The sequence below is a fragment of the Suricata suricatta genome, chromosome 2, assembly GCF_006229205.1.
Source record: "Suricata suricatta isolate VVHF042 chromosome 2, meerkat_22Aug2017_6uvM2_HiC, whole genome shotgun sequence".
NCBI classification, from domain to species: Eukaryota; Metazoa; Chordata; class Mammalia; order Carnivora; family Herpestidae; genus Suricata; species Suricata suricatta.
Genome location: NC_043701.1, coordinates 108,782,261 through 108,807,952, shown reverse-complemented (window position 1 = coordinate 108,807,952; position 25,692 = coordinate 108,782,261). Strand labels below are relative to the sequence as shown.

Here is a 25,692-nt window from a genome sequence, read left to right as displayed (position 1 = left end):
TGCAGTTGTGGGCAGGTAGCACCAGCTCCTGCCTCCACTGGGACAGTTATTCCCTCCCCAGGGACTTAGGGGTTCGTGTATCCAAGGCGGTAGTAGCATGCAGAGGAAGTGACATAATGGTAGAAGACGCAAGCAGGGAGTCCATCAAGGTGCAAATTGGCCTAAGTGGACCAGTGTTACTCAGGTGTCTCCACCTTCCCCATTCCAGTACCAGCTACAGATGAGGCACTGCCCCTTGAAGTCTAGGCTAGAGGAGGAAGCGAGAAAGCAAACCACTGTGAAAGGGGGAGAGCCCCACAAGCACAGAGATGGATGTGAGAATGAGTGCCGCAGACAGGGAGTGCTCCCCAGGGACAGACGTCTGTGAGGGGAGGGGGGTGTTGGCGAGACCCCCTCTTCTGATAAACATGCCTGAGTACCTGCTCTACATGAGGCGTGGTGCTGGGGTGCTGACACAAACGGAGTGATGCCCCCATCATGTCGCTCAGAGAGGGATTTGCGGAGCTGGGAGCTGATTCTGAGGGGACATCGGAGAAGGGAAGGCCCGCGTGAGTTCACCAGGGCTCATTTCAAGCAGCTGCACTTGACAGAGAGCTGCAGGTTGTGCCACGCAAAGCCGCTGTGGGCAGCTTGGGGGTGCTGGGTGCACCAGTACCGGTACAGATCGCGCAGACGGGGAGGTGTGGAGCCTGCACCGGAGATGAACTGGCCTGTCAGCAACAGATGAGGCAGGAGGCAGCCAAAGCTGCAGAAGCAGGTGGAGCATGCGGCAAAGAGCCACGGTGGCATCAGAGAAGCAGCCACACCAAGAAATGGGTGCAGAACTCAGGTAGTCAGCGTGGGAGGTGCTGGGAAACAACCCAGCTGTCGAGCTCCATGGCCAGAGACTGGAAAGACCACAGGCACTGCTTTGGGCAGCGGGACAGTTGCCATGCCTGGAGGTCTAGCTCTGGCAGGGAAGACAAATTCTATAGTAACAGACCCTCCCTTGTGACGGTCACCTCATGTCCCCGCAGTGAAGGGCTCTTCAGGAGTCACTGAAAGCCCATGTGCCATCTCTGAAAGAACGAGGAGAAACCATCAGCCAACTCAAAGTCAGGTTTGTTAGATGGTGTCTAGAGGGGCAGGGCGTCTGGTTCCGGGGTGACCACACTATGCAAATGTGGCTCCTGGATCCCAGGAAGGGGCTTCCTGGAGGCACCTTCGAACTCTGGTAATTCCAGGCAGGAAGCACCAACAGCCACATCACATTTGCTTCTGAGGTGGCAGAGTTGTGTCATTGAAGAGGTGATGCAGAGCTTCCTGAGGAGGCAGGTGGCCCTGAGGAACCACATCCCTGCTATGCAATCCCAGGTGTTTTTTCGCTCATAAAACCTTCAACATTTTTTTAATGTAGTAAGACACATATAACATGTAAGGTACCATATGAACCATTTTTAAGTTTATTTTTTGAGAAAGAATGAGCAGGGGAGGGGCAGAGGGAGAGGGAGGCATAGGATCTGAAGGCATAGGATCTGACAGCTCAGAGCCCTAGACAGGGCTCGAACCCATGAGCCGTGAGATCATGACCTGAGCCCAAGTCGGATGCTTAACCGACTGAGCCACCCAGGCGCCCCTGGTTTAACCATTTGCAGGTGTGTGTTAAGCTCATTCACAATATTGTGTGTTCGCCACCACCATCCGTCTCCAGAACTTTTCATGATCTCCAACAGGGATCTGCTCTCCCTGTCCCGCCCTCCCCAGGCCCTGGCAGCCTCTGTTCTTCTCTCTATCCCTGTGAGTCGGACTATTCTAGGAAACTCATTCATGCATGAGGACTCACACTACGTCTTCAGGGCTTGTCCATTCTGCTGCATGTGTCAGAATTTCATTCCCTTTTAGGGTTGAAGAGTATCACACTGCAGGGACCCCATCTTATTTATTCTTTCATCTGTTGATGGTGTTCATCATCTTGGGGTATATCCACCTTTGGCTTTTGTGAGTAGTTCTGCTCTGAACATGGGTGTGCAAGTGTTTGGAGTCCCTGATTTCAGTTCTTTGGGGTATACGTCCAAAAGTAGGATTGCTGGATCACATAGCAATTCTTTGTTCAACTGTCTGAGGCACCACCATGCCGGCTGTCACAGTGGCCACACCATTCTACACATACCCAGCGGGGAGCAAGGACTCCCTTTTCTCCACGTCCTCACCAGTACTTCTTTTCCTTTAAAAAAGAAAAAAAAAAATATATATATATATATAATAGCCATCCTAATGTGTGTGAAATTCACACGTGGTTTTAGAAATTTTTTAATGTTTATTTTTGAGAGAGAGAGAGAGAGAGCATGCACGTGCTCCAATGGGGGAGGGGCAGAGAGGGGGAAACACAGAATCTGAAGCAGTCTCCAGGCTCTGAGCTGTCAGCACAGAGCCGATGTGGGGCTCCAACCACAAACCAAGATTATGAGCTGAGCTGAAGCTGTATGTTTAACCAACTGAGCCACCCAGGCACCCCTTCACACATGGTTTTAAGCACTAGACCCCCTTTACTTTACTTCCCCAGCATGGCTTTGGGGAAAAATCTACTTAATGCAACTCTTGGCAAAGTGAGATGTGTATTGTTATTAATTAGACAGTAAAAACAATCAGGAAAGAGAAGCCATCAAAGATGCTCCGAATTGACTTTGATAAGGGCCTTGAGGAGGGAGGAAAGAGAATCACAGGGAGAAGTGGGCTTTCTAGAATGGGCGAGAGGTCACTGCAGGAGAGGGGAAAGGAAATGGGGAGCCTGGATGGTAAAAGACAGAGGGAAGCCCCAGGGAAGGAGAGAAGGAGCAGTTCATAGAATTCGCTGAACTTCTCCAGAAAGTGAGGGGAACTCCAAGTCCATGGGAAGGAAGACAGGACAGGTTGAGTGCATGGGGAGAATGCAGAAAAGGGGAGTGTGCGGTGCCCTTCGTGGGCCTGGAGAGAGGGAAGGACACGCTGGAAGGGAAACATCTGGAGGCTCCACGCAGGGCAAGTTCCCCCGAGCCGGCCCCCAAGTGGAGGCCGCACTGGAGGACAGCACGAGCTGGGGCAGGTGTGGGCAGGAAGCAGCAGAGGACACGGCTGGCAAGGTGCAGAGCCCGCCTCTGGGCTTTGCAGCTCTCCCGTGTTGGGCAGAGTGTCTAATGTGGGAGGAGAGGAAGGCGCTTAGAGTTCATGAGAATAAGGGGGGCGTCTGTTAAAGGGGGAGAGAGGAGAAACAGAAGAACTACATTAAGCAGTTGTTTGGGTTGCAAAAATAAAGTAATAGAGTGAACTCGAGTCATGGTGGGAAAATGTAGCCAAAATACCCACTATGGTCCTGAAGTCATGTTTGTTCCCTAAAAACATCACGTGCATAAGAGTACTTGTGCCGGTGTTGGCTTTGTCCTCAATAATGCAGGGCACACAGGAGGGAGGCTTTATCCACAGGCCACAGCCAGACCTCAGGCCCTCACGCATTTCGGCTCGAAGACCCCCTCTCCACCACCTTGACGCCCTCTCTACCTTCATTTAATGTTTATTGAGTACTCCCCCTACTCACCTCTGCCTTCGACACCCACAGGAGACTTCTCTATCCAACCGAGGAGCTCCTCAGGGCATTTCCCAACAAAGAAGGATGCTCTCTCTAAGAATCTAGATCAGCTGCTAAAAAAATATAAATATTCACTGTATATCATTAAAAGCAAAGAAGATTCAACATAGAAGATTCAACATAGCTTTTTGCCTCCCCTAAAGCAAAAATCTTGGAAAATAATACTCAGGGTCCTAAAAAAGAAATAAAGAACATGTGCCGATGACATCATGGGGACTGTCGCCGTCCTGAGGACAAGAACAGCCCGTAGCCTTGTTCTCTGTCTCGCCCAGTGGAAGCTTACACTATATAAAATTCTGTCAGGAAGGGACATAAATGACGTTGAGCACCAAACAGTGAAAACTCATCGAACAGCTGTGGCAGATATAAGCCGAGCAAAGCGCCAGAGGTGGAAGTGGAGAGAACGGTCTCTGGAGCTGGCCGGTCAGCCTGAGAGGAGGGCAGCTGTGGGGAGAGGGGGTCCCGTGGGCAGGGCACAGAGGCCCCGAGCAGGCTGGGCCGCAGGCTTCCAGGAAGGCCTGTGGAAGCGGCCTCTCCCCTGGGCACCGCTGACGGTGCTTTGATTCCCCTGGCCCCGGGGGAAAGGGACTGCTGGTATGGAGACATCCTGGGGGGCTGTGACTTGGTGGGCTCCGGAGGTGGACAGCACCCTTTAGCAAACCTAACTGTCCAGTGGGACCCCCAGGAAACAGCTGACAGACTTGCCAAGCACCTTTATGCTCAGCTGCCTGTCTGTCTCATTTGCCTTATGGCCAGTGGCAGGTGATTTAAACATCAGTGGGATGTGCTAACAATCCCTAATGGCGCTGTCATTAGGCAGAGATTAATTTTGTCAACACTAGCTTGATATGCTGGTTGCTGACAGATAGATCAACCGGTTTTATATCAACTTGAGCTGTATAGATGACTAAAAAATGAGGGCAGTGAAAACAATGTCAGTTGATGAATGGTCTAAAAGCTGAAGCCCAAGAGACAGAGGCAGAAGTAGACTAGTGTGGGAAGTGATTGACATGGAAGAAAAGAGACTGACAAGTAATGATAGCCCTTCTCCGTCACAGTGAGACTGTGAGGAAGGAGGTGTCCTGTTCTGGGGGCTTTAATTCCTATTCTGAAAAGAACACTATTTCACTGTTCATGAAAATGGTACTCATTTGCTTTTGAGAGTTTTAGAAAGTAAAATTATAAGGAAGAAAATGTAAATAATTTATAACCACTCCATTTCCATATTTTTCTGTCTAGCTGTTGGCCTATTTTTCTTTTTATAAAATTATGGTTATTACTTTTTGCAACCTGGTTTGTCACCAAACAGTGTATTGTGATGATATATCCAGGTCAGTAAATACTCTGCTAAAATGTCATTTTTACTGCCTCTTTTCTTTCTCAATAATTTATTTAACTGGCCTCCTATCCTTGGACACTTCCCTTATTTCCAATTTTGCAGGATTTCTTTTTAAAAAACACTGCAGCAAACACCCTGATAGATAAAACTTGCACATGTTTCATGATCTTTTCGGAATAAATTCCTGTGGGCTGAAATTGCTCAAAGGGTATGTTCTATTCTAAAGTGTTTGAATCCATATCAGATTTCTCTATGAAAAGTGGTACCGCATGGGTGGCTCAGTGGGCTAAGTTTCCAACTCTTGATTTTGGCTCAGGTCATGATCTCATGGTTCATGGGATCGAGCCCTGTGGCAGGCTCCAATCTGACACCTCAGAGCCTGCTTGGATAGGATTTTCTCTCTCCCTCTCTCCCTGCCCCTCCTCCATTTATTATCTCTCTCTCCCTCCTTCTCTCTCTCTCTGTCTCTCTCTGCTCTACCCTGCATGCGAGCTCTCTCTCTCAAAGTAAATAAATGTTAAAAATTAAAAAGAAACATGGTATTAGTTTAAATTCTTATCAGCAATGACTGAGTCTGTACCCCAGACTCTTCCTTACACCATTCTTTGAGCCAGACCAGTTTGATTGTGGTTACATGTTTCCTTCATCTGTGTTCTCCCTGGCATTCAGGGAGTCAGTGGAGGAAGGGAGGGAAATCTTTATTTTTTTTTAATTTTTTTAATGTTTTTTATTTATTTTTGAGAGACAGAGAGAGACAGCACGAGCAGGGGAGGGTCAGAGAGAGAGGGAGACACAGAATCTGAAGCAGCCTCCAGGTTCTGAGCTGTCAGCACAGAGCCTGACGCAGGGCTCGAACCCATGAACCGTGAGATCATGACCTGAGCCGAAATAGGATGCTCAACCAACTGAGCCACCCAGGTGCCCCTAAATTTCTGTTTCAAGTAAATTTTTTAAAGTAATGATTTTACTTTCTTTTTTAAAAAGTTTATTTTGAGAGAGTGAGTCAGAGGAAGGGACAGAGAAAGAGAGAGAGAATCCCAAGCAGGCTTTGCACCCCTGTGGGATTTTATCTCACAGACTGTGAGATCTAAATATTTTACTTCTAAGTAATCTCTATACCCAGCATAAGGCTCAAACTTACAACCCTGAGATTAAGAGTCACATGCTCTACAGACTGAGCCAGCCGGGCACACCCAAACAATTTTTGAAAAGTCTCACATTCAAGTCTTCACTCCATTTTGAGTTTGTTTTTGTGTATGGTGTAAAATAACTGTTCAGTTTAAATTTTTTTTTTAACACATGGCTGTCCACTCCACTTTAAAAGCACATTTTCTGTTGTGGTACTTACCTTTTAATTGATTGTAGCCTCTAGGTCCATCGATGTTGTTGCAAATGGCAAAATTTCTATTTTTTTGTGGCTGGGTAATATGCCATAATAGGTAAATACCATATGTATTTCCTCCACTTATCAGTGGCAATTGGCTGCTTCCATATCCTGACTGTTAGAAATAATGCTGCTGTAAGTTTAAGGGTGCAAAAATCTTTTCAAATTAGCATTTTGTCTTCTTGGAGTAAATACTCAGTAATGGAATTACTAGATCATATGGTAGTTCTGTTTTTAACTTTTTGAGGAGGCTCCATACCATGTTCCACAGTGGCTGTATCAATTTACAGTCCCACCAGCAGTGCGCGAGGGTTCTTTTTTCTCCACATCCTCGCCAGCACTTGTTGTTTCTTGTGCTTTTGATTCTAGCCACTCTGTCATCCATAAAGTGTGACATCTCATTGTGGTTTTAATTCCTGTTCCCTGACGATGAGTGATGTTAAGCATCTTTTCATGTGTCTGTTGATCATCTGTTTGTCTTCTTTGGAAAAATGTCTATTTGGGTCCTCTGCCCATTTTTTAATTGGATTATTTGGGGGTTTTTTGGTGTTGAGTTGTACAAGTTCTTTATATATTTTGGATACTAACCCCTTATCAGATATATCATTTTCAAATATCTTCTCTCATTCAGTAGATTGCCTTTTAGTTTCTTTTTTCTTTTTTTTTTCTGTGCAGAAGCTTTGTGTTTTGGTGTAGTCCCAATAGTTTAATTTTGCTTTTTGTTTCTCTTGGCTTGGAAGATCTGTCTTGAACATTGTTTTTATGACTGATGCCAAAGAAATTACTGCCTATATTTTCTTCTAGGAGTTTTATGGTTTTGTTTTCACATTTAGGTCTTTAATCCATTTTGAGTTTATTTTTGTGTATGCTGTAGGAAATTGGCCCAATTTCATCCTTTTGTGTGTAGCTGTCCAGTTTTCCCAGCACCATTTTTTGAAGAAACTGTGTTTTCTCCATTGTATGTTCTTGCCTCCTTTGTCATAGATTAGTTGACTATATAAGCATGGGGGTTTTTTTTAACTTTTTTTTAAGTTTATTTATTTTGAGAGAGTGAGGGCAGAGGGGAGGGACAGAAAGAGAGAGAGAGACAGAGAGAGAGAGAGAGAGAGAGAGAATCCCAAGCAGGGTCTGCACTCTGAGCCTGGAGGCCAGTGCAGGGCTCAAATCCCACAAACCATGAGATCATGACCTGAGCCGAAATCAAGAGTTGGACGTTTAGCCCACTGAGTTCCCCAGGCACTTCAAGCATGGATTTACTTCTGCGCTCTTTCTTCTGTTCTACTTATCTGCATGTCTGTTTTTGTGCCAATACCATGCTGTTTTAATTACTACAGCTTTATCATATATCTTGAAATCTGGGATTGTGATACCTCCCTATATCAAAACACCTCCAGCTTTGTTCTTCTTCCTCAAGATCACTTTGGCTTTTCAGGGTCTTTTTATGGCTCCATACATATTTTATGGACCTATGTAAATATACTGCAAAAAAAAATCAAGGACTAAGTTATGGCATGTAAAAGACCAATAATGTATTCACATAGGAAAAAGTTTTCTTCCAGAAAACCAAAGAAAACTTTAAGTAACTGCTTTATAGCATCAAAAAATGTAAAGCAAACATAGAATCTATGAAACCCTAGCTCAAAGGAGAGACAAAATAATGAGTTGGAAAAGGAGGTGGAACAACTGAGGAAGAAAGTTGATGGGGGATGGGGAACGCCATTAGAAGCAGCAAGGAGTATAATACACGCCATAGAAAACCAAATCAGTGACACAGAGCACAGGCTTAAGAAACTCCTACATAATGCAAAGGAAAAATATGAACAGCAGATCAAAGCAGTTAGAGAGAGAGTGATAGAAATAAAGACTGACAGCAACATTCCAAGATTTGATTGCTGGTGTTCCTGGCAGAGAGAACAAATGGAATAGAAAATGCTCGTAAGGGTGGAATATAAAAAGGTTTCATTAAATAAAGGAAGACTTGAATCTGCAGTTGCAAACAGCTCATCATGTTCCAGGATAGACTGTAATAGAAAATAATGAGTCCGTAGACACATAGACTGCTGAGGTTACTTAATCTCAAAAGTAAAAAAAAAAAAAAGCCCATTAAGTATACAGGCAGAGGAAGCGATCACTTAAGACAAGTACACCTAACTTAATGGGTGTTAAGTGCTTGAGCCCTCACCCCAACCCTAAGATATTGGTGTTACTGCACCCTACTTCACAGACAAGAAAACTTTGGCCCACAGTTATGTGATGAAGTGGGGATACCAACCCAGAACCTCAAGACTTACTGTTAAACTACAGGGCCCTCCCTACAAAGAGCAGAAATGTCAGTCTGGACAGCATTGCATCTCAGTTCATTGCAGCCTAAGATTATGTAAAAATTCTAAAATTCTTCAAAGAACTATGTAGCCACGTGGTCATTTATGTCCGAGGCAACAGAAATGATATTCTTGATTAGGCAGAAAGTTCATTGTAATGCACATTTGTGTTTCTTTTCTTTAGCAGAATTATTTCATTTTATCCCATTGAGTTTCACTAAAGGAGATACAGATGTGCACAGTTTGTGTTAATTTATGCATGATAATATATATTAAGACTATAAGACATTTTCTGGGGAATTTCCCGCAAAAATTCCATCCAAGCAGGGGCTGAGTATCTTGTCCTTGCAACCCACACACTACATGCGTCATAGCAGGCACTGGTCACATTGAAGGATGGACTTGATCGTTTAGAACAGCTGTCAGTGCAGAGCCTGCTTCGGATCCTCTGTCCGTTTCTTTCTCTGCGCCTCCCCAGCATGTGTGCGCTCTCGCTCGCTCTCGCTCTCTCTCTCTCTCTCTCTCTCTCTCTCTCTTTCTCAAAGATAAAGAAACGTTAAATAATAGTAATCTATCACTGGTATACAGTCTTTACCAGGTTATGGTTTCTAGATCAATATTCAGTCTTGGAATTCTGCTGGATATCAATGTGATAGGGTCACTCTTTCCAGTTTTTACTCTTTATAGACTTCAGATTTGGGCATCAGACATTTTTACTTCCATTAGGTACCAAATGATTAAAGAGATCTCTGCCCATCTATGTCAGTTCATAGACTATATAAATATCAATAGCAGCATCAAAAAGAGTATTAGGTGTCTTATAGTGTGAACTTCTTCCATAGGAATGACCCAAGAGTCTACTTCCTTCAACACTACCTTTTATTACAAAAGCTAGACCCTAACTTAGGTTGACTATAAACAAGCATAATCTGATGAAGAACTTACACCTACCCATTGTGGTTGTTCTTTACTCCGGCCTTTAAGGTTATTTGAGATTATACACTGTTGTGTATTTTTCATTAGATTGGTGCTTTGGGCATTTTAATGTTTAATGCAATCTTAATCTTAGTTTGACCACATAGCTCTACCTAGAAAATGAACTATCTTCTCAAGCCCAGGTTACCAATGGGGTTTGGTTTACAAGATTGTATTATATTAATATCACTTGAGATGAGTGTTATCTGAGACTAAGCTGCTTCAGCTGAATAGTTCACTTTCCTGACCCAAATTTCTCCAAAGCTACTATGCTATACATTACTTGAAACTGTCACAGCTCCAACTCTAACAGGAACAGGACCCACCTTCTTTCCTGTATCAGCAGCTGCATTGCTCACAACTTTTCTCCTAATCGACTTTGATGCAATTGATTTCAGGGTCTACAGCTATCACTTCAGGTATAATCCACTAACCTTCACCATTTCAGGTCAATCATTTGTAACCACTGGTTACAATATATACAAGATCTAAATGAGAAAAATTGCAAAACCTGTGAAAGAGAGCAAAGAAAATTTAAATAAATGAAGATATTCCATGTTCATGGCTAAGAGGACTCAATATTGTTAAGATGTTGGTTCTTTCCAACTTAATCTATCAATTCAAGACGCTCCCAGTCAAAATCCCAGCAAATTGGCTTTCTGATCCTGATAAACTGATTCTAAAGTTTATATGGAGGGACATCTAAGTGACTTAGTCAGTTGAGCTTCCAACTCTTTATTTTGGCTCAGCTCATGATCTCATGGTTCAAGATTTCAAGGCCTGTGTTGGGTTCTGCACTGAAAGCATGGAGTTTGCTTGGGATTCCCTCCCTCCCTCTCTCTCTCTCTCTCTCTCTCTCTCTCTCCCCCCTCCCTCTTTCTCTCTCTCTTTCTCTCTCTCTCTGCTCCTCCCCTACTCCCATGCTCTCTCTTTCACTCTCTCTCAAAAATAAATTTAAAAACTTATTTTTAAATAAAGAATATATGGAGATGGGAAAAAACAGAAAAGAAAAAAATGGAATAGCCAACATAATACTGAAAGAGAAGAGGTGCACCTGGGTAGCTCAGTTGGTTAAGCATCTGACTCTTGATTTTGGCTCAGGTCATGATCTCTCAGTTTGTGAGTCTAAGCCCCACTGTTAGCGCAGAGCCTACTTGAGATTCTCAGTCTCCCTTTTTCTCTGCCCCTCCCTCCTTCATGTTCTATCTCTCTCTTGCTCAAAATCAATAAGCAAAAATTAAAATAGAAAAGAAAAGAAAGAGAAGAGAAAGCAGGAAGGCTGACACTACCCAACTTCAAGACCTACTATAAAGCTGCAGTGATTAAGACAATGTGATATTGACAAATAGACAAAAAGATCAATGAAACTGAATAGATAGGCCAGAAACAGACTCACATAAATATAAATAGGCAAAAGCAATACAATTTAGAAGGCATAGTCTCTTCAACAAATGCTACTGGGACAACTAGACAACCCCATGGAAAATAAGAAATCTAGACACAGACCTTACACCTTTACAAAAATGTGCTCAAAATCAATCACAGATCCAAACTAAAAGGCAGAACTAGAAAACTTCTAGAGGACAGCACAGGAGAGAATCTAGATGACCTTGGGTCTGGCAATTAGTTTTTAGCTATAACACCAAAAGCAAAATCCACAAAAGAATTGATGAGATGGACATCCTTCAAATTAAGAACTTCTCTGTGAAAGACACCATTAAGAGGATAAGAAGACAAGCCACAGACTGGGAGAAAATCTGTGCAGAACACATATCTGATAAAGGACTGGTCTCCAAAATATACAAAGAACTCTTAAAACTCAACAGTGAGGAAACAAACCACCCCATTGAAAGAAAAAAAAAAAAAGACCAAAGATCTGAACACACACTTCACCAAAGACCTACAGATGGCAAAGGAACATATGAAAAAAATGTTCTGTATCATATGTTACTAGAGAATTACAAATTAAAATAACATTGAGGGGGCGCCTGGGTGGCTCAGTCAGTTAAGCGTCTGGCTTTGGCTCAGGTCATGATCTTGTGGTTTGTCGGTTCAAGCCCCACATAGGGCTCTGTGTTGGCGGCTAGCCCAGAGGCTGGAGCCTGTTTCAGATTCTGTGTCTCCCTCTCTCTCTGACCCTCCCCTGCTCACACTGTCTCTCTCTGTCTCTCAAAAATAAATAAAAAGCATTAAAAAAAGTTAAAAAAAAAACACTGAGATACCGCTATACAACTATAAGAATGACTAAAATTAAAAAAAAATAACTGACATTAGCAAACAGACAAGGATGTGGAGTGATAGGAACTCTCATTTATTCCTGGTGGGAATGCAAAATAGCACAGCCACTTTGGAAGTCAACTTCTTACAAAGCTAAACATAGTCTTAACCATACAATTGAGTTATATTGAAAATATACAAAGCAAAATTTGAAGAAATGTCAAGAAAGATGAACACATTGTATAAGAGTATAGGCGTGTCTTTCCTAGTCCATGGTGCATCAATTAGACCAAAGAGAGGTAAGCATATATTAATAATAAAATTAATTACATTGATCTGATGGATAGGTAGACAGGTAGATGATAGGATATAGATCTTTATCCAGAAAACATTAAGAACACTTTTCTCTAAGCACCACTACATTCTAAAAAGTAAAAATGGCTCATACCACATTCTTTGACCATAGGGCAATTAAGTGGTGGCCATAGTATGGAGTAAATGTCAGCCTCAGGAACCTTTTCAAACTATCTCTTGGGGTACCTGGGTGGCTCAGTAGGTTAAGTGTCAGATTTAGGCTCAGGTTGTGATCTGGTGGTTCGTGAGTTTGAGCCTTGCATCAAGGTCTCTGCCATTGGCATGGAGCCCTCTTCAGATCCTCTGTCCCTCTCTCCCTCTGCCCCTCTCCTGCTCATTCTCTCCCTCTCCCTCTTCCTCTCCCTCTCGCTGTCTCTTGCTCTCTCTCAAAATAAATAAACTTTAAAAAAACTAAATAAATAAAAATAAACTATCATTGAAACTGATTTTGAGAATGCCATATGTAAATCTGGAAGACATACATTTTTTAACAAACGCTCAAAACATAAAAGGGCATAAAAGATGTGAAAACAGGAAGATAAGACTGTTTGAATACAGGAAAGTTTTCTTGAATAGGCAGAGTCTATGTTGTAGAAAAGTCTATTCTCTAAATTAATATGTAAATTCACAAATCTAATCAAAATTCTGTTTCTGTTTTTGGAGGAAGCAAACTTAAAACTATTCTAAAGTTCAATTAGATGAATAAATGGTGAGAGTATCCAGGAATATTTTTTAAGTATATATGTTCAAGGAAGAATATATGTAGACTTTTTCTGCCAGGTATTAAAATTTATTTTAAAATCTGAGTACTTAAAGGTGTATGATTAGATCAGTAGAACATAATAGGAAGTCTTAAATAGATCCAAATGTACTGGGAATTTGAATAGGATCCAGATGGTATCTCAAATCAGTGGAGAACAGATTATTAATAAATGTCGCTGGAAATTGCTAGCACTATGGAAAAAACATAGAACGTACGTCACTAATTTTATGCAGATAAACTTCAGATGGATTGTATTTGTCTGCCCAGGCTGTAACAGTACCACAGACAGTGTGGCTTAAGCAACAGAAATTTGTATTCTCACAGTTCTGGAGGTTAGAAGTCCAAGATCAAGGTGCTAGTAGGGTTGATGTCTGGTGAGGCCTCTGTCCTTGTCTTGCAGACAGCTGCCTGCCCTCTGTGCTCCGGGGAAGAGCGAGCTTTCTGGTGTCTGTTCTTCTTTCCAACAGCCCCAGTTCTACCAGATTAGGGACCAACTCCCCTCCCTACTTATGACCTCATATAACCTTAATTATGTCCCTGAGGGACTTACCTCCAAATAGTCATATTAGGTTTATGGCTTCAAAATATGAATTTCAGCAGACACAATTCATTTCTTACCTTAGATCAAACATTTAAATATAACAAATATATATATACATATAACAAATATAACAAAGTACTAGGAAAATAGGAGCAAATGTTTTTATAAACGTTGGGAAAGCCAAACATACCACAAAATCCACAGTTCATAAAGTAAAAGTTTTTTTTAAGTGTATTTATTTTAGAGAGAGAGTGTGTGAGCAAGTGAGGGACAGAGAGAGAGAGAGAATCCCAAGCAGGCTCTATGTTTTTGGCACAGAACCCAATGTGGGGCTCAAACCCATGAAGCCGTGAGATCATGACCGTAGCCAAAACCAAAAGCCAGATATTTAACCACCTGAGCCATCCAGCCACCCCACAAAGTAAAAGCTTTGACTGCATTTCAAAAACTTTGATATGGTAAAAATCTCCCAACCCACAAAAGAAGAAAAACACTTGCTACCAGAGTAACAAAGGGTTAATTTCTCTAAACCTCTCTGAAATTTCTCTGAAAAGTCAATAAAAGAAAAAAAAAAGATCCTCTACTTCTTTAATTGTATCAACAACACAAACGGGCAATTTAAAATGGAGTGATATAAATGGTCAAATATAGGAAGAGACATTTACCTCCATAAATAATATAACAATTATACTCAAAACAACACTGAGATCTACTCAAAAACAAACAAACAGAAACGCTAGACCCAGACTGGCCTTGTTTTGTTTTCAGTATAGGTAACAGCTTCTCCTATGTTATGTCATTTCACACCAATGTAGCTGCCATCTATCACTACACATTACTGGCATAGTATCATTAACTACGTTCCCTGTGCTATGCCTTCTGTTCCCTGGACTTATTCATTCCATCACTGGAAGCCTGTATCCCCACTCCCCTTCACCCATTTGCCCAACCCCCCTTCCCCTCTGGTAACCATCAGTTTGTTCTCCATATTTATAGGTGTGATTGTTTTTGTTTGTTTATTCTTTTGTTTATTTAGATTCCACGTATGAGTGAGATCATATGGTGTTTGTCTTTTTTAGTCTGACTCAGTTGACTTAGCCTAACACCCGCTAGGTCCATCCATGTTGTCACAAATGGCATGATCTCGTCCTTTTATTTGGCTGAGTACTATGCCATTGTATGTTTCCATACCACATCTTCCTTATCCCTTCGTCTATCCATGGACACTCAGTTTGCTTCCACATCTTGGCTGTGGTAAGACTGTTGATGTTTTTAATCTTTGATGAAATCCATTGTCATCCATCAGCTGTGAGGCAAAGAAGTGAGAGGCTTTTTTATGGTCGAGTGGAAACTGATACACTCTTCCAGAAGGATAGTTTGGAATATGTATCAAGATTTGTATTGTGTTTATCTTGACCCAGTATTCTCCCTTCTAGAAATTTACCCAGAGACAATCTCACAAATAATGATGGGAAGTAAGAATTTCATCAGAGCACTCTTACAGTGTCAACAAATTATGATGCTTGACTGTCCATCAGTGGGGATTGGTTATAAGTAAGTTGGCACAGAGACAGTGCTACACTGCATTATCATTATAAACAATCAGTGACCTCTGTGTGTGCTGAGTGACAAACAGCATGTTACAGAACAGCGTCTGAAATTGCATGCGAAGGCTGAATAGTAAGATGCCTGAAAAGATGTTCGCCAGAGTGCTGTCACCAAGTGGCAGGTGGCTTTGGCTTCCGGCTTTCAAGTTTTGGGGGTTATTTTACAAACAAATAAAGTTGTTCTTGTAAAGCTAATAAAGCTGTCTCAAAATTTAAATTCGTCGGGGCACCTGGCTGGCTCAGTCAGTTAAGCCGTCAACTTCAGCTCAGGTCAGATCTCACATTCGTGGGTTCGAGCCCCGCGTCAGGCTCTGTGCTGACAGCTAGTTCAGAGCCTGGAGCCTGCTTCCAGTTCTGTGTCTCCTTCTCTCTCTGCCCCTCCTCCTCTCATGCTCTGTCTCTCTCTGTATCAAAAATAAATAAAACGTTAAAAAAATTTTTTTTAATTTTAAATTCTTCGTAGGAATCACCCCTTCCACAACCCCGAGGGCCCAGTTCCACACTCCCTCCTCTGAACTTATCATCATTGGTTTAGTAAGGCGATATGTGAAGGGGCAGAGGGTGCCGTGTGAGGCAACCACATAGTACCATAGATGGAAAAAGAGGCCCTTTCTGTTCTTCCCATGTAGGATCTCACCACCACACCATCAACCTCCTTAAAAAGGAGGCTGCTTTTTACTCCTGCCCATTAAATTATGCAAATGTATAATACAAACATGTACAGGGATCATTTTGTATACAATCTGTATCTTCCTCCTTATTCCCTTAGGTACCCATAGCCAAATGCACAATAAGACCATATTTTCATGTAAACACGCTGCATAAAAATTATAAATGATATTCCAAAAGTAAGTGTAAATTAGGCTGAGGTTATCTTTCCTATAGGTTTCCCCCATCAGCATGGATAACCCAGAGCTATTTAGTAGAACTGAATAGTAAGTAAGTGTCCAGGTTTGCTGAGACATTTCCGTTGGACAATCGGCCTTTTTGGCTCTTGCTTCACATTTGTATTTGAGCCACAGTTTTTCTTCATAATCCTTCTAACAGATAAGTCTTTCACATGTATTTTTTTTTAAGTTTATTTTTGAGAGAGACAGAGCACAAGCCCAGGAGAGGTAGAGAGATAGGGAGACACAGAATCCAAAGCAGGCTCCAGGCTCTGAGCTGTCAGCACAGAGCCTAACACAGGGCTCAAAAACATGAACCTGGAGATCATGATGAGTCAAAGCCGGACACTTAACCGACTGAGCCACCCAGGTGGCCCAAGTCTTTCTCATGTCTTGCCCTTATTTTTTTTTTTTTTGGAACTTCCTAGGAGTCATGACAGTGCTGCTGGTTTGTGAGTTCCTTTAAAAGAACAAAATGTGTTCTTTATGGCCCCATTTTTTCCAAGAGATAAAACACATATGGCTGAGTTTTCTGAAGCCAAACGAGAAAATTCTAAAGCAAAAGCCAGTTGTTGTTAAAACAGAAGAGGAGCAGGGCTCAAATATCACAGTGTTCCCTCTGGAAAAGGGAAAAAGAGCAAAAGCAGGGGGCCCATCCTGTTCTGATAGTCACTGACAGCTGATTCACAGGGTCCAGAGAAAGTCCAGGGAAGGGATTGGATGAAGACAATAAATGATGTGAAAGTTGAAAGAATCACATTTCTAAAAGAAAAATCTAAATGATGCCCTGTGACCCAGCCAGAAGTCAAGACAGTGCTTTCTGATTTTGCCATCTCTCCGTGCCTCCTCTGAACCCTGGATCCAGGCCCCTTCGTTGCCCCACCTTCTGCTAGTTCAACAGTTCAGCTGTGGGCGTTTCCTTTGCTCTCTCTTCCTCTACCAGACGTGTCCACGGATCTCCCCCAGGCCAACACACAAGGTAACTTTCTATCGTCAGACTTAGAAATCAATTCAAAGAAAGGGGGATGTGAATGAGCAATTCTAGAACAGCCATCAGATCAAGGGAGAAAAATCTTTGAATTAAATCAAAGAGAAGGACATTAAGTAGTAGAACAAGAGGGCAAAAGGTATCTTTTGAAAAAGACAAAGGACACTTCCTGTTGAAGAGGATTCAGGGTAGGGGCCCTGGGGGCATCAAATGCCCCAATAATTTCAGAGACCCCTCCTCAGGTCTCCTTCTCAGCGCCCTCCCAGAAAGTAGCCAGATGAGTAATGAAGTAAGAGCACGCTTTGTGTGTAACAGCGTCCGTTCTGTCACGGAATCACAAACCTGCAGGTAATGCTATCCCCATTTACAGGAGTGAAAACTGAGTGCCAGAGTCTTGGCCAGAATGACAGAGCTCCTTAGCACCCAGTGCAGCTCAGTCAGAGAGGTCGTTTCTTGACTTACAACCCAGTGCTTTTCCTCAAAGAGATGCCGCTGGCTTTCTAGAATCCCTAGAGCCTACTTGTTACAGTGGTCTTTCGCCTTGAAGTCCAGAAACCTCCTTAGTGACTCACACTGGTTCCCATCACCAAATAAATTACACTTTTGGTCAACTCGCAAAATGGTTGAATTATGGTTTCCTTTATGGAAAATTGGGGTATGTCGAAACTGAGAGGTGGTCAGAGTCCTCTAGGACATGTACCAACCTCTTAAAAGGGTTTGGTTAAGCCTTTTGGCTTTCAGCTCAGAGGAGGTGACGGTGCAACAGTCTTCAGTTGTCCCGAATCCGGGTTCATCCGACACCAACCGCCTCCACCATGCCACCTAAGTTCAACCCCAACAAGATCAATGTTGTATACCTGAGGTGCACCGGTGGCGAAGTCGGTGCCACGTCTGCCCTGGCCCTGAAGATCGGCCCGCTGGGTCTGTCTCCAAAAAAGGTTGGTGATGACATCGCCAAGGCAACCGGTGATAGGAGAGGTCTGAGGATTACGGTGAAACTGACCATTCGGAACAGACAGGCCCAGATTAAAGTGGTACCTTCTGCCTCTGCCGATTATCAAAGCCCTCAAAGAACCGCCGAGAGACAGAAAGAAGCAGAAAAACAAGCACAGTGGAAATGTCCCTTTTGATGAGATTGTCAACATTGCCCAACAGATGCGGCACCGGTCATTAGCCAGAGAACTCTCTGGGACCATTAAAGAGATTCTGGGGACCGCCCAGTCTGTGGGCTGCAATGTTGGTGGCCGCCACCCTCATGACATCATAGATGGCATCAATAGTGGTGCAGTGGAATGCCCAGCTAGTTAAGAACTACAAAGGAAAATATTTTAATAAGGGATCATTTTTGACAACCAAAAATAAAAAAAGGGTTTGGTTAAGTTAAGGTCGAGAGTGGATTTGGGTCAGTCATTCTAATCAAGCTCAGTGAGGTCTTCACTCTGCCGGTGGTGAAGACTGTGTAATATCAGCTCTTACTAGGTTACTAGGTTAACTTGGAGATATTAAAACTCTCTTTCAAGGGGCGCCTGGGTGGCTCAGTCCATTAGGTGTCTGACTTCAGCTCAGGTCATGATCTCAACACCACATCAAGCGCTGTGCTGACAGCTCAGAACCTGGAGCTTGCTTCAGATTCTGTGTCTCTCCCTCTCTTTCTGCCCTTTCTCTGCTCATGCTCGCGCGCTCTCTCTCTCTCTCTCTCTCTCTCTCTCTCTCTCCAAAAATGAATAAACATTAAAAAAAACCTTTAAATAAAATAAAACTCTTCTTCAAGCATCTTGGATTTACCTCTCAAAATAAAAAACCTTTCGCTAATGACAGTAAACAGCAGCTAATTCAATGTTATGAGCGCTGGGCTTTAGAATTCGGAGAGGGCCTCTCTGTTGTGTTCTTCATGTGTTCACACACATCTTCCACTCCCTCTGATGTCCTCCCGGTGTAACCTTACCCACCCCCAGCTAGCTGCTGTATCTGTGGCTGAGAACCCAGCAATAGGGTTGCCTATAATGAACTGGATCAATACAAGCCACTAGAAGCCAAATATCTTAGTTCATGCTGCTATAACCAAGCACCATAGATCCAGTGGCTTAAACAAAGACACTCATTTCTCACTGCTCTGCCAGTTGAGAAGTCCGAGATCGGGGTGCCTGCATGGTCAGGTTCTCGTGGGAGCTCCCTCCCTGCTTTATAGATGGCCACGTCCATGCGATCTTACATGGCAGGTGGAGAGTGATCTCTTTCATATCTTCTGATGAGGGCACTGATCCCACTCATGAGGGTTCAACCCTCATGACCTAATTACCTCCCAAAGGCCCCACCTCTAAACACACCATTGAGATTTAGGCTTCTGTGTTTGGATTGGGGTGGAGGAGGGCACAGACATTCCTTACGCAGCATCATAATATGGAAATATCTTGAGTGTGTGCTTGGGAACTGGTGCGTTGATCTCAAATACTTCGCAACATTAGAAGGAAGATGAAATTCACAAGGATTCACCTTGCAGTGTTTGCTCTGACTTCAGAGGTGAGGTATAGAATGTCCCGAAGGTTCCAATAGGGGAAATGGGCCCATGATTTTCTCTATTAGGAGGATGCACCAAGTTTGACCTTGTGAAAGATACTGTTGCACCATAGGGGGCTGCAACCTGGCTGTGCCCTCAGCAATTAACCCTGCATTGTTTTCTTGGGGTGGAGGGAAGAACAGGAAGAGCCATCAAAAAGGCTTGAAATTGATTCCAAGTAGTATTGTTAAATAGACCCGGATTGCTGAGAACTAGGTGTGAGTCGCTCCACTTCAGATGCAAAGGATAAATGCAGTGGGTGTCACAGCCAGAACGGTAATTATGTCATCTGTCTTGTCGAAGAATTTGACTATAGTAATTGCAACATTTTCTCCCATCATCGAAGCTTGTAATTATAGTGCAACTAACAGGATTATGTGCTAACTTGGGCTGTTTTAATCACCTCTTTTACTCCGAAATGCAATGGTAAAATTCCACAGCTGTTTCCAGGCTGCCAATTCTTTTCAACCTCTGTTGTCTTGTAACAGTTCAGTATGAACGAGAGGAGACCGAGATGCTCTGGGCATTTCATAATAGAGGACTTTAGGTAAAGCAGACTTGAGGCTTGAGGAGAAAGCAAAACAGTAAGGGAGTTTTAAATTTCCAACCCAAATAAAATTTTCTCTTTGAAAGTAAATCATTTGGGTTTTTTTGGTTTTAAAATGGGAGCTGTTTTATGCAATTTGGCAATGGCTGCAGCCCATACTTTATATGATTGAAGTAAACTTTCAGCTATTAAAAATCAACCTAGGACTTACTAAGAAAACTCTCCCACTCAACCTAATGAGCCAGTTTGGGTTAATTAATACCTAGATATTAAGCTCTGTGTCAGGATGGCACCGTTCATGTGTAAGACTCATTAAGATGCTCATTACCTGTTTATCTTTACAGATCCCCTAACAACAAACTCTCCAAATACTTTGTTTACACAGGAACAAAGGAACATTGGACACGGTGTGAAATACAGGGGCTGATGGTTGAGGTGGAAACCTCCCTTGATTCTTTCCTTGTAAGATGACTTACACTCTCTTAGAGTATTGTTGCAACAAAATGAGGACATCTAGGATATTAATCTTGCAGGGAACCAACCCAGACCCACACATTTGGTCTGAAAGTGGGCGCTTACTACTTGGCTCCGATACAGGCTACGTTCCATATTCATTCCTGTTGCGCAGGCGCCCAGACAGGACTCCGCCATCCGGAGGAGTGTAGTTCTAACCCAGCAAGTGCGTTTGTTCCTAAACAACAGCAGAAAAGGAAGCAATCGAAGAACAGCCTGTTTTCCTGAAAGAAAAATTGCGGAATAAGTGCAGTATCACCTTTAGAGGTGATAGAAAAATCCCTACATTAGATCTGCTTAAAACTAGCAAGGCCAGACAGAAACAGCTTAGTCATTAGGGTGATGAGACACGGAGCTGTATGGGCGACAGATACACCCATAGGAGACAGGATCACAGCCCAGCCCTGGCTCTCCTTCACCCAACTGTCCTACAAAGCCTCATTTTTTTTAAACTGAACTATAGCTGACGTACAATGTTAGATCAGTTCTGGGTGTGAAACAGATTCAACAATCCTATACATTACAAAATACCACAATTCGTGTTCTCATCTGTCACCGCAGAGCATTATTAAAGTATTATTTGTATTCCCTCTGCTGTACTTTTCATCCCTGTGACTATTCTATAACTGGAAGTTGGTACCTCCAAAGTTACATTTTGGGGGCCCCCTCCTCCAATGCCAGGGCCAGATGGACTGGTTTACTAGCAGCAGCCCCCAGAGAGGCGCCCCTTGCGGTTGCTTCCAGGAAATTCAGCTATTCACATCCGCCCAGGAAGGATGCTAACGAACATCTCACTCAACAAGTATGATCCAGGAAAGGAAGCTATAGTTAGAACTTAGCAGGCTAGCTTCAGGCCAGCAGGAACATGTTGTTAAAAGGTAAACGGAGGCACATTACACATTCTCAAGAGTTTGTTTCAGCATGCATGGATTCAAATCTGGTATGCTCCACCCATGGGAGCTGGGGCAAGGGTTCATAGAGAAGATGCCGAGGCATAAGTTATTTGACTGGTCATGTGAGTTCCCAGATAGCTGGTCTCCAAGGAGAGTGTGCTGAGCTGGCAGAACATTCCAGTCCACTTGACAGTTACAGTTTCATTATCAGTGAATTGGGGGCTACTATGGCACATAGATTCTGTGGCCAGACAGCTTGATTTCAAATTCTGGCTTTCTTGGGGCACCTGGGGGGCTCAGTCAGTTAGGTGTTTGACTTCGGGTCAGGTCATAATCTCACTGTTCATGAGTTTGAGCCCCACGTCAGGCTCTGTGCTGACAGCTCAGAGCCTGGAGCCTGCTTCAGATTCTGTGTCTCCCTCTCTCTCTGCCCCTCCCCCATTCACACTCTATCTCTCTCTGTCTCTCAAAAATAAATAAACCTTAAAAAAAATTCTCTGGGATATCTGGGTGGCTCAGTCGGTTAAGTGTCTGACTTTGGTTCAGGTTATGATCTCAAGGTTTGTGAGTTCCAGCCCCATGTCAGGCTCTATGCCCAGAGCCTGGAGCCTGCTTTGGATTCTGTGTCTCCCTGTCTGACCCTCCCCTGCTCGCGTTGTCTCTCTCTGTCTCTCCAAAAGAAAAAGAAAAAAAAAAAAAACCAAAGTGTATTTAGACTACATAACTTATGTATGGGATACATAAAATATGCTAATAGGTGTTCTGTTGAGGAGCACGAGGTGACTCGCTATGTATAGGTCACAAAAGTGGATTGCAATCAAACAATTCCCAATGATGATTCTAAATACAATCCCACTGGCCTGCCCAGGGCCAGTGCTCAGCTTTATCCAGCTAGAAATGGTTTAGGAGAGTAAGGAGAAGCTAGTGGCCTGGGGCCTCCACTCATCACCCAGTGGGGAGCAGAACAGGGATGCCTGGACCTTCCGTGCTGGCTTCTCATTCCAGTCTGGAGGGTGATCCACCAGCCCCTGGGCCACATCTCTTTCCTCACAAGCATGATTGAAACCCAGTCTCTTCTGGGTTTGCGTAGACCCTGTCTTTCCAGGCTGGGAATGGCCACGGTGGCAGCACACGCCTGTCCTTGGGCTGGTCCACGCGGCCACCTCTGCACCAGACCCGTGGGGAGCGGGCCTCTAACCCACACCTGTGCTGTGTCCCCGCAGGTGTCCCAGGCGGCCGCGGACCTCCTGGCCTACTGCGAAGCCCACGTGCGCGAAGACCCGCTCATCATCCCAGTGCCTGCGTCAGAAAACCCCTTCCGAGAGAAGAAGTTTTTTTGTACCATCCTCTGACCCCATTCATTATGAAGCGTCTCCTTTTCCATCCGGAAACTCCCCGGTAGAACCCGCATGTCCTTAGCATTAGGGCTTCCAGCCACCCCTGTCCTCACCCGCCCTATCGGTTTTCTTCTCTGTGTTCGATTTCACTACTTCCTGCCATTCTCGTGTTATTTGCATTATCAGCAAAGAAAGTAGACAGTTTTGTAACAAATAACGAATGTGCCAAGTCCAAATAAGTATGGGTTTAAGGGTTTCATTTTTTTTAAACATCAATTCCCAGATTTAAATACATCAAGGTAATATATCCCAGTGGATAATTTATTGAAAAGAAAAACTGGGGGCGCCTGGGTGGCTCAGTTAAGCATCTGACTTCGGCTCAGGTCACCATCTCATGGTTTGTGAGTTCAAGCCCTGCGTCAGGCTCTGTGCTGACAGCTCAGAGCCCAGAACCTGCATCAGATTCTGTGTCTCCCTCTCTCTCTCAAAAATAAATAAACCTTAAAAAAATAATTTTAAAAAAAGAAAAGAAAAACCATCATTGGCAATCCCACGTTCACAAATAATTCACTATCAGAGCATTTCAGCCGACTGGAACACAAGTAAAGGGTTCATCTTTTTTCATCCAGATGCTCTGTGTTCCCTGCTTTTCCATCCTGATAGAAAGGAAATGACCCACAGCATCAGACAGTTTTCCTAATCTGCGTCTCACTGGGGCCGTGTGGCCCAGACCTTGCTGAGGATACAGGTGTCCATTTCCCCCCTGATTATCACGGACCACTTGGGAGGTGGCCCTCCGATAAACCTAGATGTTGGGTGAATATTGCAGCATTAACTGTACGTGTGCTCCAGCTGGGCCAGCCAGGGGCACCGGCCCCCCTCTGCTGGCTCCTCCTCAGTAGTTCTAACATGGGCCGCACAAGGGTGTCACCAGGGTGGCCCAGTACACTGAGCCACAGGGACAGCACCTCACAAACGCACCGTCCGCCCATCTGAGCATTGACACATTCATTATTAGATCCTCCAGCAGTGAGTACAATGTCCCTTTTACAGAGAGGAAGACCGAGGCACTGATAGGTTCTGTGGGTTCCCCAGGGTGATGGTTGTAAGCAGGAGAACTGGGACTTGAGCCTGGCCCCAGAGCCCTCCCGGAACCCTCGAGGCATGCTGCCTTTCAGCTCTGCCCATTTGCAGGCCAGCAGGCACCCTATGCCCCACGTCCTGAGGCGCCTTCACTGTGTCCACTCTGCCATCATTGCTGGGAGGAGGAATGTGGGTGCCGGTAGCTCATGGAAGATGATAGGTAGGTAGATAGATACATGGATGCCCCAGCGGCAGGCCAGACAGCTCTTGGCTTTTCTGAGAAAACTTGCAAATCCCTTTGGAAACAAAAATGACAAAAGAGAATAAACCATGGGGGACAGAGAGCTCTGGGTCCGAGTTTGTGCAATTCCTCTTGTACAGGAACTGCCCTGCTCCCTGGTCTGACAGCAGCTGGCTGTGTGAGCCAGGGCAAGCCGCTGTGTGCCTGGAATGTTCTAACCTGCCCATCGGGGAGAATGGTAATTACTCCTCCTGCCTTCCTACCTGGGAGGGCGCGGAGAGGTGCTCCAGCGATGGAAGCCCTGATTATCATCTAAAACAAATAAATTACTTACGTAATTTAAGTAGCAGGTGTGCAGGACCTCAAAGAGACCACGGTTCAGCTGGAGAAATAATGTCAGACGGCCCACAAGGAGCCGAATATAATTTCAGATCAATTCATCATGTGCCACCTTGCAAATGGCTTTAGTCCATGTTTAGTCTTTGCTGCTTTTGCTTAAAGCCCTTCTTCATTTCACTAAAGCTCATTGATATGACCAGCGAGGTCGAGAAGCCGTGTGCTCAGACTGCAGCCGAGTTAGTTGTATGCCGTGTGTGGTAACAAGACTTCAAACGCTTCTCTGTCTCGGTTTGTGGCCAGGATCTCTGTATTCCGTGGCCCGTGCCAACATCATTAACCTGATAAAGCAAAGCACCATTCATAAAAGCACATCAGAGAAACGGAGAAAGTGGGGCAGCACCGAGGCCGGCTAAATCAGGTCAGAAAGAAACTACTTCAAGGCTTCTTCTGAACTTTCTCTCCTTAGTTTTTCACTCTTGCTGTCCTCTCCTTTCTCCCCCTCTTTGTCCTTTTCCTCCTCTCTTACTTGTCTTCCTCCGCAAGATGCTGTTTTGTCTGTGTACTCACGCCTTTTCCTCCCAAACCTATGGCAGTGTGGTTTGGCTCAGTTCCTCCCTGAGCTCAGTGCCCCCAAAGGCAAGGTCATGCTCATGGGCTCGGAGATACACATACATGGAACGAGCCCCTCGCCTGGCTAGCAGTCACTGGCAGGTGAACAAAAAGGGGTGTCTCTGCTGGGGACAGTTGTCATTTTGTGATCAAGGTCTGGCCAGCATCTGACCCCCTTTCCTATAGGGGACATCACCCCCTACATATAAACTTAGTGGAATGCAGTAGAACCCCCGTTCACTGTGGGTGCTGAGGGGGGAAGTCTTCCCTGTCTCTCAGAAGCACCCCCTTTCCAGCACCAGACTGGCCAGGGGTCTGGGCCAGTGACCTGACGTGAACTGCTTGGGCTCCTTTGCCTGGACCTATAAGCAAGGAGCAAATGGCGCAGAAATGGAAAGATGCTGAGGCTCGTTCTGTGGGGTCTGCGGTGGGGCAGCAGGGAGGCTCCAAGACCGGTGGGGGGCAGGGATTCTGCACCCACTGCTCCCCATGTCCAGGGATGGCAGAGTCCTGGGTAGACCATTCCTGCCCCATTCCTTGGTCCCACTGAGCTGTCTCGTGCACCCCCTCCCCCCACATCCTTCTAGGTCGGTCTT

General features: G+C 44.3%; 1 protein-coding gene and 1 pseudogene across 3 annotated transcripts in view; both read left to right on the top strand.

Moving 5' to 3' along the window:
- The window catches only part of GNG4 (G protein subunit gamma 4), a 61,508-nt gene extending 38,377 nt beyond the window's left edge, over positions 1 to 23,131 (top strand). For all 3 annotated transcript variants that reach the window (XM_029914960.1, XM_029914967.1, XM_029914976.1), the window contains exon 4: positions 22,711 to 23,131. In XM_029914960.1, coding sequence (XP_029770820.1) covers positions 22,711 to 22,839 — 129 coding nt within the window. In that variant the 3' untranslated portion in view covers positions 22,840 to 23,131. The remainder of the gene's footprint in view (positions 1 to 22,710) is intronic.
- LOC115271986 lies at positions 17,778 to 18,307 on the top strand (annotated as a pseudogene).
- Positions 23,132 to 25,692: the final 2,561 nt, after the last annotated feature.